General features: G+C 39.5%; 1 protein-coding gene and 2 pseudogenes across 1 annotated transcript; 2 read left to right on the forward strand and 1 right to left on the reverse strand.

The window, feature by feature from the left end:
- Window positions 1-214: 214 nt before the first annotated feature.
- Window positions 215-5619, reverse strand: LOC121766677 (annotated as a pseudogene).
- A 702-nt stretch (window positions 5620-6321) lies between these two features.
- On the forward strand, window positions 6322-9840 carry LOC121769390 (sec-independent protein translocase protein TATC, chloroplastic-like). The gene is made up of 4 exons (XM_042166188.1): window positions 6322-6716; window positions 7924-8228; window positions 8799-9089; window positions 9320-9840. The coding sequence occupies exons 1-4, from the start codon at window positions 6461-6463 to the stop codon at window positions 9527-9529; spliced, it is 1062 nt and encodes a 353-aa protein (XP_042022122.1). The 5' UTR covers window positions 6322-6460; the 3' UTR covers window positions 9530-9840.
- A 2540-nt stretch (window positions 9841-12380) lies between these two features.
- LOC121769389 lies at window positions 12381-14876 on the forward strand (annotated as a pseudogene).
- Window positions 14877-15826: the final 950 nt, after the last annotated feature.

Genomic DNA, 15826 nt, shown 5'->3' on the forward strand with positions numbered 1-15826 from the left:
TTTCAATTTTGAAGATGTATATTTACTTCTCTAAACAAAGAGAAAATATGACCGTTATTTTGTTTATCTTGTCATTTACCTCATTCCCTTAGAAATAACTGCTTCATGGAGTACTAGTTTTCTTATATGGAGCAGTATAAATGAAAAATATACCATCTCAATTTACATTTTTACTTTGGATTGCTAGTCTTGATAGTTCAAGTGGTGGCTTCATACAAACTTTTATATAAACTTTTCCAGGATAAAGTAGTTTTAATAGTTCAGAGAGAGGAACAAGAACATGAGAAAAGGGTCCAAAAATACAATATTCCAAACAAAGTTGTCCCAGTAGACCTGCTTAGCCTTCACGAGCCATCAGTTTATGTAGGATTGACTGTCAACACAAAATTGAAAGTCAAATATATTAAATTCTAACATATGCGGCATGAATCCAAAAAGTAAGCTAACTTTGCATGATTACATTTGGAAATTCAAATTTGGCAGCATCAAAATATATGTTCACGCATGAATAGGTGCAGAGAACATATTCATATCAGCATTTTAGATTTTTCAATAAGATGCCCTAGAGAGACGCACCGGGCAAGAGGGGAAGGATTGCAACCCCTGCTGCAGTTCATGCCACGATATCAAAAGCTTCACTGGACGGAACTCAGCAGATTGGCCCTGCCCTCTGCTGTCCCGGAACAAGACCAGCCCACGTTGCAGAAGATGCTCAAAGGCCTAAAAGAAGTCAATCAATGTCACGGGTGCGCATAGAAGGTGGACAGATAACAAGTATTCTATTCGGGATGTGCATAGTTCAGACAGGAACTGATACACACCCGTAAGCAGATATTCCTTGCATAATAGTCGACTGTTTGGAAACTGTCGCGTATGCTTTTGTACTCTACAATGAGAATGATGGATCAGGGAGGAATTCTTTGAGGGAGGTAAGAGAGAAAAGAGCAATTTCAACGCACCTTTCATTATAGAATTGAAGTTGCATAACTCCACCTCTTTGACTTCCAGCCTCTTCATGCAAACTAGAAGATGAAGTTGCAAAATAGAGCAATCTGCACACACGAATCAGATTTTCAATTAAGATAGTGAGCAAACAAGAGTTCAGGTTGGACAGTACAAGTAATATGCAACTCCTAGAAAACTAAGGTGCCGTTACAACTATATTGCTCAAACAGAAAAAAGGCAAGGTCCAATCACTAGTCATCTGTGAGATCACTGATTATAAGTCAGTAATCAGTTCGGTTTTTAAGATCGTAACTGGTTCCTTTTCACTTAGTCAGAAATTTCATCGAGTCATTTTATCACATTTCAGTTTCCTTATCTCTATACATTTTATCCTCCTTATAAGTTGCATTTTATCTTGAAGTCCTTATTGGAAAATTGAAGAGCTCGTAGAACAAAATCATAAGTTGATGAAATTAGATGGACAATATAGTAAGGCATAAGTAGTTTAATGCAATTGGAAAATTCTGCTAAAGTTCCGGTTCTATTTGCAGAAGACATAACGGAACGTGTATTAAGTACTCGTAAAATTCAGGTAGCACTAAAAATGGAAGCTCCTCAAGAAAAAGGAAATGTCTTAATTTATGACGGTTAGTGACTCAGGAAAAGATGAAACCTAGACAATGGCCAAGTATGCACTCACCTTTTAGAGCCTCCTGCTTTGGCTGCCTTTGTATGCTTGGAAGTGCTGATTTAAAATTTTTAATTGACAGGGAACCAGAACTCAAGTCCATGTGACAAACAGCGCAGAACCTAGTGATAACGGCCACAAAGTTATTGAACAGTAAATTAAAAATGCACTATACATAAAATATAATATTTTCAAAACACTTACATAAATCTCAATAGATGGCTGACAGTTGAATCAGAATAACATAATTGATCGATGACCCCTTTGAATTCTTCACCAGCTAAAATGTTCTGGACACGTCAAGGAATTATAACCATATACACTAAATGCAGAAGATTCATGAATCAAGCAAGGAATCATTGTTTCATGAGCTGAGATTTTTTGTGAAGGGCCCAATTCTCATATTTTCTTGAGAATGAAATTTTAAAATGTAGTATAAAAATATAAATGATCAATAGCGAAGAAAAGAGGAAGAGCTAGCAGGATAAGTCCACATTGCATCATCATTGTTAAGCCATTCAGCATATTTCACCGTTAACTTAGTGCAACTTCCCTTTCATTTTTTAAGAAAATAACTTGAATAGAAACCCATGAGGATGACTCCAGGGAAAGGATACAAGTAGTTTTTCATTGAAAGAAACTCTGAAATTGTTTGGAAGCCTTGAATCCATTGGTAAGAGTAAATGTGCTCTGCAAGTCTGCATGTTAACACTGACTTCATCATAATAGAATATCATGATACAATCAGCAGAGTAATTAAAACAAGAAATAATAATTCACCTTTGAAAATCTTCCCCAGGGGAAGAAAGAAACAACAGCTTCCTGTGTGAAAAACGAGATCTAACTCTTTTCTCCAACAGCTGGTCAGCATCCTACAAACCACAAAGCAGGTTCAATTCTTTTCTTAAGACTGGAGTACTTTTCAAATGAATAAAGTTTCTTATTGGGTCATTTTATAAATGGATGCATCAATATAAAACAACAGAAACACAAAAGTTAGAATCATGGGTGCTAGTACAGAAAAAGTTAGAATCATGGGTGCTAGTATCAGACACAACGAGAAAAACTAAGCAGCTAGAGTAGTCACTATTGTACAGGTAAGAGAAAGGAAGTCATATTGAACATAAATATCAAAGAAAGAAAAAGATTGATACATGTATATTGAGAGAGAGGACCAGCTTACCAGTCGGCAACTCACCCCAAATACAACCGCTTGTGACAAGACAGATTGCATTGCATCAAGCAAACTATAAAGCAATCGTTGTTTTCCCTGCATATATAGTTCAATAACATAAGTGATTGGTACATAAATGAGCAGCAAGTCAGCAACTCAGCATACTTCGGGAAATTTTCTTCTTCACTTGAGGGCACTACCTCCGTAAAAAGGTCAAACTCTTCTAGCACAAATACAATTGTTTTATGTGCTAACCCACACTCCCTACCCAGGAACCCATGCTTCTCCCCGTGCATTTGTATCAGCTCCTGGCAGTCTTCGGGGGTAGGGCTTTGAAGGTACTGATCACGGAATATTTCAACCACTCTAGTCAAAATAAATGTATGAATCAATATTCTCTTGCATGAATAGAATATCAAGATTCAAGAACAAACTGTTCACTGAAGACGCTGACAGAAACCAAACAACTTTACGTACCGTAAAATGGATAGCAAGAATTTAGAGTTCTCGTCAAATGAGGCCTGCCAAGTTATTTTTTGTAGACACAGCAAACTGGTGAGACTAGATGGTATATCGAAACTTAAGACTAGTGCAATAATTTTACCATTTTAGAGAACTGCAACTGATGCTCCATACACACTTGCCTAGCTATCTCCTGCATGACAAGTTAAGTAGGAAAAAGGTAAGGGGCAGATAACAAATTGCACAAAAACATGAGTCCCTAACATAATGTTTACAGCTTTCGGTATATGAAGAAGCATGGATTGTAAATACGAATTTCGAATTACATTGTGACATAATCACCAGACAATCTAACTACACCAAGTGATCAAACAAAGGAACGGACCAGAATGCACTAGTTATAAGCACTTATGATGAAAAAACAGAGGCAGTAAGGCTTCTGTAACTGCTTAAATTTTGCTAATTATATAGATAGATATCCATAAATATATTTCCTTTTACCAGAATACAAAGTTTCTAAGGACATCTTTAGTAGAGATTTTGACTCACATCATTGTATAAATTCCACTGAGATATTTCTGCAACTGCAAGGCCTTGACAGGATTATTAGCTAGTTTGGCATTAAGAATCATTGTTGATATAACTTCACATACTTAAGAAACAAGTAAGCTAAATCTAGCGTATCTCAAATTATACACACAAAAGTTTATATGTGTATATCTAATTGAACAATGTAGTTGATCAAATTGCAACGTCTCTATTCCTTAGGCCAGGCTCCAGACTGGGGGTTATCTACCTTATCCTAAAAATTTTTTGTGTTAAAATCATATGCACGTTGCACAGAAAACACTGCTATAGTAAGTGTGAAATAATGGTAATTTGACCTTCAATGCGCAATTGTTATCGCTGTGCAGGAGTCCATTCAACTTAACCTGAAACATTAGAGCAGTGCTTATCAGGAAAGAATCCAGACTACCTTTTTCAAAGACATCGATATTTGAATTGATTCTTAACTACAAATTTATACCACAGAAATCATGTCTGGATGCTCTTTAAGTAGGTCTTCAAGAACCAACTCCAACACCTAACCAAAAAAAGGGCCAAAAGCACATGAACACAGACCCTGAAATATAATTTTCTAAACTTTATATTTAGGACGCGGACCCTGAAATCTACTAACACTACTTTTTCTTTTATTCTCCCTTACTTTATCCATTTTTCTTCTCTTCTCTATTATTTTACCAATTATGTATTAAAACTTGTGTCGTTTCAAAAGTTTCTATTTTTCAAGGACGGAGGGAGTATTTTTTATTTTAATTTGTCCGACCCCAGGTTTAATATTTAATGTGTTCGTCATTGGCCTAATATCACGAAACTATACAAAATTTTGATTTTTTTACGAATTTAAATAGGTGTTGAATTTTTTTACACCAGCTACAAAATATGACTACATTTCATTTGTTATTACATCTCATAAGTAATGGTTACCATGAAAAATGATAGTGATGTACTCCCTCCTAGGCCAGTCAAATTGGATACCAGCGGATACCCGATCCGAAATTTTTGGGTACTTGTTCCCGAAATTCCCAAAATCCAATACCCGATACCGGACCCGAATTTGATTTCGGGTACCCAGATACCCGACTCGGGTATCCAGTCCCGAAAAATTGGGTATCCAGTCCCGATTGTAATTTTGATTTAAAAAAAATATCCACAAAGTTTTACAATTTATTTAATAATTATTTAGTTCGAATGAATTCAATACAAAGTTGAAGTGGTATTCAAGAGAAAATAACAACAAACTTTTAGACATACAATATTCTTGTAGTAGTTCGAATATAAGAGAAAAATAATTACAAACTTTGAGAAATACAAAATTCATAAGTTATAGGAACATATTAACATCTTTCATACGTCCACAACAAGAAAAAAAATTACATTAAAAAATTAAATTACATATTAACATCTTTCATCCATCCACATGTAATTAAGAAATTAAATTACATTTTTCATCTTTCATCCATCCACAATAATAAATTAAATTAAATTAAATTAAATTGCATCTTTCATCCATCCACAATAAGAAATTGACGTATTAACATATTTCATCCATCCAGGTTTAATTTAAAATTAAATTACATTTAATTATAATAAAAATATAATTTATTAATATAAAAAAATAAATTGGATAATTCGGGTAACCCGATACAATCGGGTATACCCGATACCCAATCATCCAAAATTCTCACCACCCGATCCCGATCCGATACCCGAAAAATCGGGTTTCGAGTATTCAATTACCTGACTTTTTGCGGGTTTGGATATCGGATGTCCAATACCCAGTATCCATTTTGACAGGCCTACTCCCTCCAGTCCCCAACAATTGTCTAATAGTGAAACATGAGTCTAACTTTTATATAAATACTAGTTTTATAATAAAATATGAGTGTGTTGAATTAGAGGAATGTATGCGTACCATTTATGATAAAAAGTGAAAGTGAACAACTAATGAGGGATGAACAAAACCGACAAAAGTGGACAACTAATGAGGACGGTGGGATTAATTACAAAGTCCATATAAGTCGAATATGATTATCCTTAGTTGGATTTTGTCGCCAGTGAAAAAATTCAACAACTATTTATATTCGTAAATTGTAGTATTATACTTCAAGTTTAAAGTTTGTGAAAAAAAAACTAATTTTCGAATAATATCGTGATATTAGACCCCAAGATCGTTTTTAATGGTTAGTATTTTCCTTTAATATTAAATCAAATTTAGGGTTTTACGCTTTACAGGCCACGTGCAATAAATACGAAATTTGTTTGCCACCAATAAAAGGCACGTTTTTGTAACGTTCGAACACAAAGTTTAATTTTTCCTTCTCAAATATTGCAAGAAATTTATTTCTAACATGTTAGTAGTAAACTTTAGCCACAAAACAAGAAAGATCAAAATATCTCCTAATAAATATGCAAATTAAAAATTGTTTTTAAAAATTCACTAACGGCGGCGGTGCACGTTAGAACATCCGGCTAAAAATGCGCCGAGCTTCGCACTCGCACCCAAAATATCGCCCATCACGCTCGACTCTAAATTGCAGAAGCAATACTCAATAAATATATCAATTCAACGGCCTAAGGCAAGTCGGTGAGATCTTCACACAAAACACACACTAGCAACAAACCAAGTAATGGGAACTGCAGGAGCCGTCGTCTACAGTGCTCATCTCAAGAGTAACACTACATGTTTTGATTGCTTGAGCTCACATCCCCAGCCGAGAGCGCTATTGCGCACTGATCAGAGGAAATCAAGGTCGCTAGTCTTCTCGAGTAGAAAAGTTTTGAAGAAATTAAGCAGACCCGTTTGCTCAGCTGTGGAAGATGTCACGAAGAAGCAGATGGAAATCGGCGGCGGCACCTTAAATGGCGCTGCTGAAGATAGAGCCGGTAAAGTTGACCTTTTTTGAAAGATTACATTCAGAAAGGGGTATTAAATTCAGGCGTCTATTATGTGCGTGTGTGTGTTTGTAGGGATCTTGATATAGCGATTGTTGATTTTTAGCTATGTGAAAGGTGTTAGGTTCAAATGGTAAGATGACTATTATTTAGGCATAGTTGAGAATTAAAATTATCCAAAAAAAGTTGAAGTAGAAGCATTGCTTGAGTTGCTGATTTTATAGCTTGGTTATGTTTCTAGTTTAAATTTAAGCAATTAGAGCTACCGCAAACTAGTACTCGATGTAAATATTGGAAGGCGACTGTGTTTTGTGAAATTGGGAAAATGTTCACCATTACCTGGTTTCATGGCTCTATTTATTCCACCTCTCGCATTTAGATTATCCCAAACTCGTGAATTTGGTGTATTGAAACACCATGGCCAGGTACTGAGCATCTAGAAACTATGGATGGAATCGAAAGTAAAGAAAATACTTTCAAGTTATGGTAATTGTGCTGCCTAAGTTGGGCAATGAGAATGTCTACGAAGAGGGGTAAAAGATTCAAACTTCTTTTTAAAACCAACTCATTGAGTTCAATGAGAGGATCACCCTCCCAATTTAAGTTTTTGGAAGATATGATACAGTATCAAATGTTGTGGAGCAGGCTGCTCCTGGGGTTTTGGCAGGCTTCCATTCAGCTCACTGATTATTGTCTTAAATGAGCTGATGTCGGAGAATGAGTCGGCTTCGTGTGAACTAATTTCTGTGCATATATCAATTATCTAAATATCTCTGTTTCGTTTGGCTAATTATATCTGCATATGCACATTGTCGTTTGTGTATGTTATTCTACTTCTCGACTTGGTCTGAACGTCTTTTTTTGCAAACAGATTTGTGTTAGATGAGAAATACAATTGTGTTATTTGATTATAACATCAGCTTTGCAAATATTGGAGCTTATAAGCTCCTGTAAATAATCTTAGTCAAGCATCTCTTAGATAAAAGGTCTACCTCAAACATCTCGTTTTCACTAAATAATTTTTTATCCTTTCGATGTCCGCCCATATCACTTACGATCTCCATAATTTGTCCTCTATTGTGTGTAGTTGTAGGATATTTCTAATTTTAATTGCTTTATGGTTTTTTAACTGCCCTAATTGAATATCTGTACTTTCCCAAGGCACGTTTGGTTCTAAAATATGCTTCTTGTGTTGCAGAGTCTAGTGAGAAGGCTGAGAATCCTTTCTTGGACAATGAGTCAGATGATAAAGGAAATTTTATTTACAATTTCCTTTACCCTAGTAAAGAGCTTCTCCCAGATGATAAAGAAATGAGTATATATGACCATCTAGAGGAGTTGAGATCGAGACTCTTTGTATCAGTTTTGGCTGTTGGAGGTGCCATGGTTGGTTGTTTTGCATTTTCAAAGGAACTCATTATGTTTCTTGAAAAGCCGGTGAGCGCGCAAGGAGTTCGCTTTCTACAATTAGCTCCTGGAGAATTTTTCTTTACATCCCTGAAGGTTTGAGATTACTCTACTCTTGTCTTCCGTTAATTGAGCCACTTAGTCTTAATTTTAGTCTTTTGTCTTCAGTTAATCGAGCCACTATGTCATAATTTTACTTTCCTGGGCACTAAAAGTAGAACATAAGATTCTTCGAATCTTTTATTCACTTGGTCATATTATAAGATTCTAGTTTGCTGAAATTGCATTGTATATTACACAAGTCACACCTCATCTAGTCATCTTATTGTATGATTCTTTTATTCTTAATGGAACTATGCGGGGTTTTTTTCTTTTATTATTTCTTTGTAATGTTTAATCATCTCCAATTTTGAAGTCAAACTAATTATTCCCCCCTGAAACATTTTGTTGTGGTGTTATGGTTCATCAAAGGGGGAAAACGATTATACTGACTAATTTCAATCGTGGTCTTGAGCAAACTTAAAGATTAAAACCATAGTTTACAATTTTCAATTGTTTAAGCCGATGTGACCTGCTACGGGTCCAAGAAAAGTTAATCATAGTAAAAAGATTTTGCAGCTGAGTCTACAGCTTTTGTGCACTAAGACAACATCATCTTCCATGCAGGTATCGGGATACTGCGGCCTTCTGGTAGGCAGTCCCGTAATCCTCTACGAGATCATAGCCTTTATACTCCCAGGGTTAACTAAGGACGAGAGAAGATTTCTGGGACCCATTGTCCTAGGGTCCTCGATTCTTTTCTATATAGGCATCGCCTTCTCTTACTATGTCCTCACCCCAGCAGCCTTGACGTTTTTTGTTAGTTACGCGGAAGGAGTTGTTGAGTCATTGTGGTCCATTGATCAATACTTCGAGTTTGTCCTCGTGCTCATGTTTAGTACCGGATTGTCTTTCCAGGTAACATCTATTTTTTTATGCACCACTTTTCCTTGGCAGTAGGGACAAATGGAGATATAAGCTTTATGTGCTGCTTTATCATCTTTGTGTTAGTAACTCTAAATGCTTCCACATTCTGACATCTACCTCGTTCTACTATGTTCTCGTCTGAATCCTCAAAAATTGAGCATGGCATATTACACAGTTTTACTCGTAGAAAGCTGAGACTTGACTTGAGTCCGCATGTTCAGGTTCCGGTTATACAGCTTCTTCTTGGGCAAGTTGGGTTGGTTTCGTCCGAGCAAATGTTTTCGATATGGAGATACGTGGTGGTGGGCTCAGTGATCGCAGCAGCTATACTCACGCCCTCAACAGATCCTCTTACTCAAATGCTCTTGGCCGGGCCCCTTATGGGTCTTTATTTAGGTGGCGCGTGGACGGTTAAGCTTCTTGGCCGATGATTTTTCAGCTCACACAACTACACGTTAGCAAGATATTGGTATAAAAAGCCCCAGAATTCAGCTATGCCTCTAGTTCCAGTCTGTTGTATCGTGTTGTTCCTTTGCTTTTGCTTCAGTATTCTAGTAGTGCTATTATGAGCTTAGAATTGCACTTGATCTTGTTAAATTGGAGTACTCTGTGATTCAAATAATCTTGTCTCCAAATATTGTATCTTTGGAGCCTCTGTTTTTGCACACTAGTTTTTTGTATCAGATTTTTATCTCTGGTTAATTTTAAAAATGATGGTATGAATTGTTAAAATTTGAAATTACTATTAGTTCGCGAAATACAATAAACGGGTACTAAATTTCAATATTTAACCCAATAAAAACTTGGTAGAGGTGAATCTAAAAAACCAAAAGTTAGGTGCGTGGTTGCCAATTGGCATTCTCAGTTTCACTGCATTCTGCCCTCTCCTCTCCTGAAACCTGAACCCTTATCTCGTCGCCTCCATCATCATTCACGCCGCCTCTGCTCTGTCACTCCGCCGCTGGTAAAATCCTAAACCCCTTTTCTATGGTTAGTTGTTTTAGAAGAAACCGCATAAAAGAAAATTGGTTGGAAAAACTAAGATAAGAGCTATTGATTTGGTGTGTTCAAAATCAGACAGAGAGCTTACACTATCCAAATGTGCTTGATTCCAATCCTCGGATTAAAGATATGCAAAATCCAAAATCCCGAGTTTATTTGTCCAATGCTACTGGGAGTTTTAGATGATTCCGAATTTTGTGTGCGCACCAAAAGCTGTTAGGGCACCCGCAACGCGTGCCGCCGGCGTTCCGCGTGCCGTTCCGCCGGAACGGTTTCGCCGCGGAACGCGTTGCGGCGCACCGTTCCGCTCCCATTCCGTTCCCATTCCGTTCCGCGTGCCGACGGCACGGAACGCGGCACGGCTTGTGCCGCCACGCGCTCGGGCGACCTGGCGCTCCCCGCTTCGTGCGTGCTTCCCACTCGCCGGCCCGCGAGTGGGACACGTCAGCGATGACGCAATAATTAAATTTTTTTTAAAAAAATATATTTTTATAAATTTTTTTTTAAACGGTCATATTACCGTTTTTTAACTTTTTTTTTTTAATTTTTTTTATTTTATTTTTATTTTCTTATTCTATAAATACACCTAATTTATTACATTTCACACACAACTACACATCTACTCTTCCTAAACCAACATCAATTCCTCTCCAATTTTCTATTTCAATCTCCTTCACAAAATGTCCGGCGACGGGAATTACGGCGGTGGCGGCTCCGGTGGGTGGGATCTCAACGCGTTCGGCGATTGGGAGACCATGTACAACACACTAGGTGGTTCCGGGTCGTCGACGCCGGGCACCCAGGGGTCGGCGACGCCGGGCACCCAGGGGTCGGCGACGCCGGGTGGGTACCAACCACCCACTTTCGATGTGGATGCCTACGCTCGACCACCCGGCTCGCGGCTTTCTCAGGGTTTGTCCCAGATTCGGGAGGATATCCCCGTAGAACCCACCCAGGGAGGAAGCCGAGGCGGTGGAAGCTCTAGGGCTGCGTCTGAGGCACCCGAGGAGGAGGAGGAGGAGGAACTGGAGGATCTGGGCCGGCATCCGTACAACAACGAAGAAACTAAGGCGGTGTACACAGCCTGGCTCACCGTCTCGTACGATCCCATCGTCGGGAACCAACAAGCCGCCAAGTGCTTCTGGGAAAAGGTCCGTGATGTCTACCACCAGACTAAGCCGAAAGGGGCCCGGAAGCACAAATATACAATGCTTCGTGCTCACTTTGGCCGAGTCGACGCACAGGTCAAAAAATTTTGCGGCATCTACGCGGCCGAAGCGGCGAACTACCAAAGCGGAGCTTCGGGCGCCGACATTCTGAGGGCGGCTTTGCGCGTCTTCTACCAGGACACCGGCCTACAGTTCAAATATGTTGATATTTGGCAGCTCGTCAAGGACGAGGAAAGGTGGGCCGGCGGTGTCCGCTCGAGCTCGGGCTCAACCTCAAAGCGCACGAAGCACACGGCGAGCGGCCGCTACTCGTCTGGTGACACCGGTGAGGCCAGCGAGGGTACACCGCAGGTGTTTGGGGTACGGGGGATCCAATGCCCGACGAATACGGGGGATCCAGCCGTGGGCGCCGTCGGCCGCAAGGGACGAAGGCGGCGAAGACGGCTAGAGCGAGGAAGGGCCGAGGCGAATCAAGCCAGTCGGCCTCGGGATCAGGCTCGCGGGGAGGCTCGGACACACTTATGGTGGCGTACATGACCGCCACAATGGCGGACACTTCCCGCTTCTCGTACGCCCAATTCACGGCCTGGTGGAACGGAATTGTGTATATGGCATCACAACTTGGTCTTCCGACTCCCCCTCAACCTCGACCGCCTCCGGAGGATGATTCGCCGGCGGAGTAGTTTTTTTATTTTCCCACGTTTAATTGTGTGTTTTTTATTTTGTGTTTTTTATGTTTTTAGGATTTTAATTGTGTGCTTTTTTTATTTTTTAAGTTTAAGTTGATTTTTTTTTTAATGTTGTGTGTTTTTTAATAAAGTGTGTTTGTTTTTTATTAAAGTGTGTTTATTTAAATTGAATTGGGTTGGAAATAAAAAAAAATGAAATTGAATGAATAGTAATTTAAGGAACGGTTAAGGAACGGTTAAGGAACGAAGAGGAACGAAGAGGAACGGTATAGGAACGGCGTTGTGGATGGCCTTAGAATTTGGTTTTTTTAAGCAGGAATAGTTTCGAAATGATTTTTTAATCATTATACGTACTATCAAGTAACCAAATCCACATATAATAGAGCATCACATGTCACCACCCTACATACCGTAGTTTCTGACAATATAGTAGGACAAAATATAGACTTTTGTTGCACCATCTTCTCACAACCTTAATTAAATTTGCTTCCACAGTAAGTTCAAGTATAACATCGATTTTCAGATTTTCATTTCTTTAGTTTTTTATATGATTCGGTTCCTATTGGTTTTGTATTTCGAATTCGATTTTCCAATAGTACTAATTCAATTTGGTTTTTCAAAAAAAATTGAATAATTATTTAGATTCAGTTTTTGGTTATTACTCTCGTTATCTATTTATCAAATGATCACCGCATCATTGCAAGAGCAGGAAGCTAATATTGATGTCCCTGTCTTTATCTAGTTGAGAGAGAGTGGTATTAAAGATGGGTGAGGAAGGGTCAAAACCTCTGATTGATCATGATCAAGATCAAGATCAAGATTTTATGGAGGAAGTAAAGCATCAGCTACGATTGGCAGTATCGCTAATAACAGTAAACATACTTCTCTACTGTTTACAAGTGATCTCTTTGATGTTTGTTGGTCACCTTGGTGAATTGCAACTCTCCGGCGCATCTGTAGCAACTTCTTTCGCTGCAGTCAGTGGCTTCAGCGTCTTGGTAAGCCCTCTATCCCTACCTCTCACTCGCTTTCGCCATCACTCAGAGATTTCAACTGATTTTGTAACTGACCTCAAAACTTGTAGCTAGGAATGGGGAGTGCGTTAGAAACTCTGTGTGGCCAAGCTTATGGCGCGAAGCAGTACCAAATGCTCAGTGTTTATACTCAACGAGGCGTTGTGGTTGTTCTAGCTTTGAGCGTTGGCCTTGCAGTTGTGTGGTACAACACCAGCTTCATTCTGGTTGGTCTAGGCCAAGATCACGACATCTCTGCTGAAGCTGGCGTGTTCAATAGTTGGATGATACCCAGCCTCTTCGCCTATGGCATCCTCCAGTGTCTCATCAGGTTTCTGCAGACACAAAACATTGTACTTCCAATGGTGGTAACCTCTGCAGCAACTAGTGTGTTCCATGTGTTCTTGTGCTGGCTGCTTGTGTTCAAACTCGAGTTTGGAAGTCGAGGGGCTGCAATGGCTACTGTTGCCTTGTACTGGATCAATGTGGTGTTGCTGGCATTGTATGTTAACTTCTCCTCAGCCTGTGCAGAGTGTTTCACTGGTTTCTCAAGAGAAGCTTTTCATGATATAGTTGGGTTTCTGAGGCTTGCAGTTCCTTCAGCTCTCATGATATGGTATGTCTAAAAAGTCTATAAAGTTTAACATTTGCATCATAACTAGACCTGTAAAAACATGGTTATAACACTAATTCTGCTGATTCTGTGAGTTGCAGCTTGGAATACTGGTCATTTGAAATGGTCGTTCTTCTATCTGGACTTCTTCCGAACCCGACTCTGGAGACATCAGTGCTATCAAGAAGGTTAGGTTTGTGCATCAATGGCCTTCCATTTTAAGACAAAAAAAAACTCAAAATTTCATTTGCTTTTGGACAGCCTCAATACCTGCTGGATGGTGTATATGATATCTGTTGGTCTTGGAGGTGCAGTAAGGTTAGTCTCACCACACACCACTATTACTTTATGTTCTCCCATTTCTAGATAATCTCAATCCAAGACTTTAACATTCCTATAATGAACTCCTAGCACAAGAGTGTCAAACGAACTGGGAGCTGGAAATGCAGTTCGCGCTCGTCTTGCTGTATATGTAGCAGCAGCAATTGCTGCCTCAGAAGGAGTGGTCATCGGAGCAATCACAGTTTTGGTTTGAAATGTCTGGGGAAAGCTGTACAGCGATGAAGAGGGAGTGATTGTATATGTAGCCAGAATCCTGCCCTTGTTGGCACTATCAAACTTCTTGGATGGTTTCCAGTGTGTGCTATCAGGAGCTGCTAGAGGTTGTGGATGGCAAACTTTGTGTGCAGTCATCAATCTTGGGGCTTACTATGTAGTAGCCATTCCTTGTCCTGTGCTTCTTGCCTTCGTCTTTCACCTCGGGGGCATGGTAGGTATCTGCATTAGACTGTTTACAAACAAGAAAATCAAGCTAGTTTCTCACTGAAGCTGAAAATTGTGGTTGCAGGGCCTTTGGACGGGGATCATATGCGGGCTTTTAGTCCAAGCTGTGGTTTTGATCGTAATAAATACACGCACTAATTGGGATGATGAGGTGAGTCACAAATGACCATCTATTTCCTTGACTGTTTCAAATATTCAATCTTGGAACAGTGATCTCTCTGTCTGTACAATCTCAATATGCTTTGTTTTGAGAGTGATGTTTGGCTCTGATAATTTCAGGTGACAAAGGCTGTAAATCGAGTTCAAGCAACTTAGGGAATGGATTCATATTGAAGCTGCAATGTCCCAAGCCAAACATTATGGAAGAATTTATCCATTATACACTGTAGTTAGTGTATAAGACATGTAGAATTGCTGGAATAACAAAGGTGGTCATTAGAAATCTATTTGTTCAATAATAAAAGTAGCATAATTAAACAGTACTAAATGTAAGGGCTTGTTCTTCACTATTGACAAATTGTTTAAACAAATTCAATCTATGTCACTTTGATACAACCCTTTGTCGTATCCCTTTCTCCGGCGTCCTAGCGTAGGATCGGCGGCGGCGAAGATCTGGCTGTGCGCGGAAGTCCTCTCCGTCGGGCAGCGCAGAATCTAAGTTACAGATAATTCTCCGGCGTCCTGCGACAGGATCGGCGGAAGTTCTAGTTCTAGCTGTGCGCGGAACTCCTCCGTCGGGGAGCGATGGAACTAGGATTTGATTAATTTACGTTGGGTGTGGGCAAATAATATTGTATTTCATTCATGATCCTTCAAATGATTACATTCTGCCCTATTTATAATACTCAGTCCTAACTTACCGAACAAGAAAATAATATATGAAAAGATACTATGAATCAAAAGATAACTAAATAGAAGATATGGAATATATGGGAAGATATCGTATCAACTCCCCCACGGTTGAAATCCGCCTTGTCCTCAAGGTGGAAATTACGAAGCAACGACGATAGTTGGAAGCAAAAGCTTTGGTGAGGTGTCTCCTCCTGGATCGAACACACGCCAAATAGGCAAACGTCTCCTGACATAGTAATCCCCATCAAATTCCTGAACATTCGTGAAGACAACAGGTTTTGCCAGCATGTTTAGCCCGATGTTAAATGTCTTTGTGGCTAGCAAGCCCTTCATCCATCCTCCATGTGGCAGCTCCTTATCATCATCCGATTTCCCCTCCACCAGAGATTTCACAATCTGCTTCCTCAGCTCCTCCTGCTCTTGCGAATAACTCTTCAACTTATTATTCTCTCCATCATTCCCACTTCCATCCTCTCCATCACTTAGCTCTGGACCCGCCTCAATCAATTGCTTCGAAACGACGTCTTTCAAATACATTGGCTTCCCCTTCTTCATACTTGCAGTATCCTCCTCTTCATCACTATCCTCGTCATCGGATTCGAATAAT

The sequence above is a fragment of the Salvia splendens genome, chromosome 15, assembly GCF_004379255.2.
Source record: "Salvia splendens isolate huo1 chromosome 15, SspV2, whole genome shotgun sequence".
Taxonomy (NCBI): domain Eukaryota; kingdom Viridiplantae; phylum Streptophyta; class Magnoliopsida; order Lamiales; family Lamiaceae; genus Salvia; species Salvia splendens.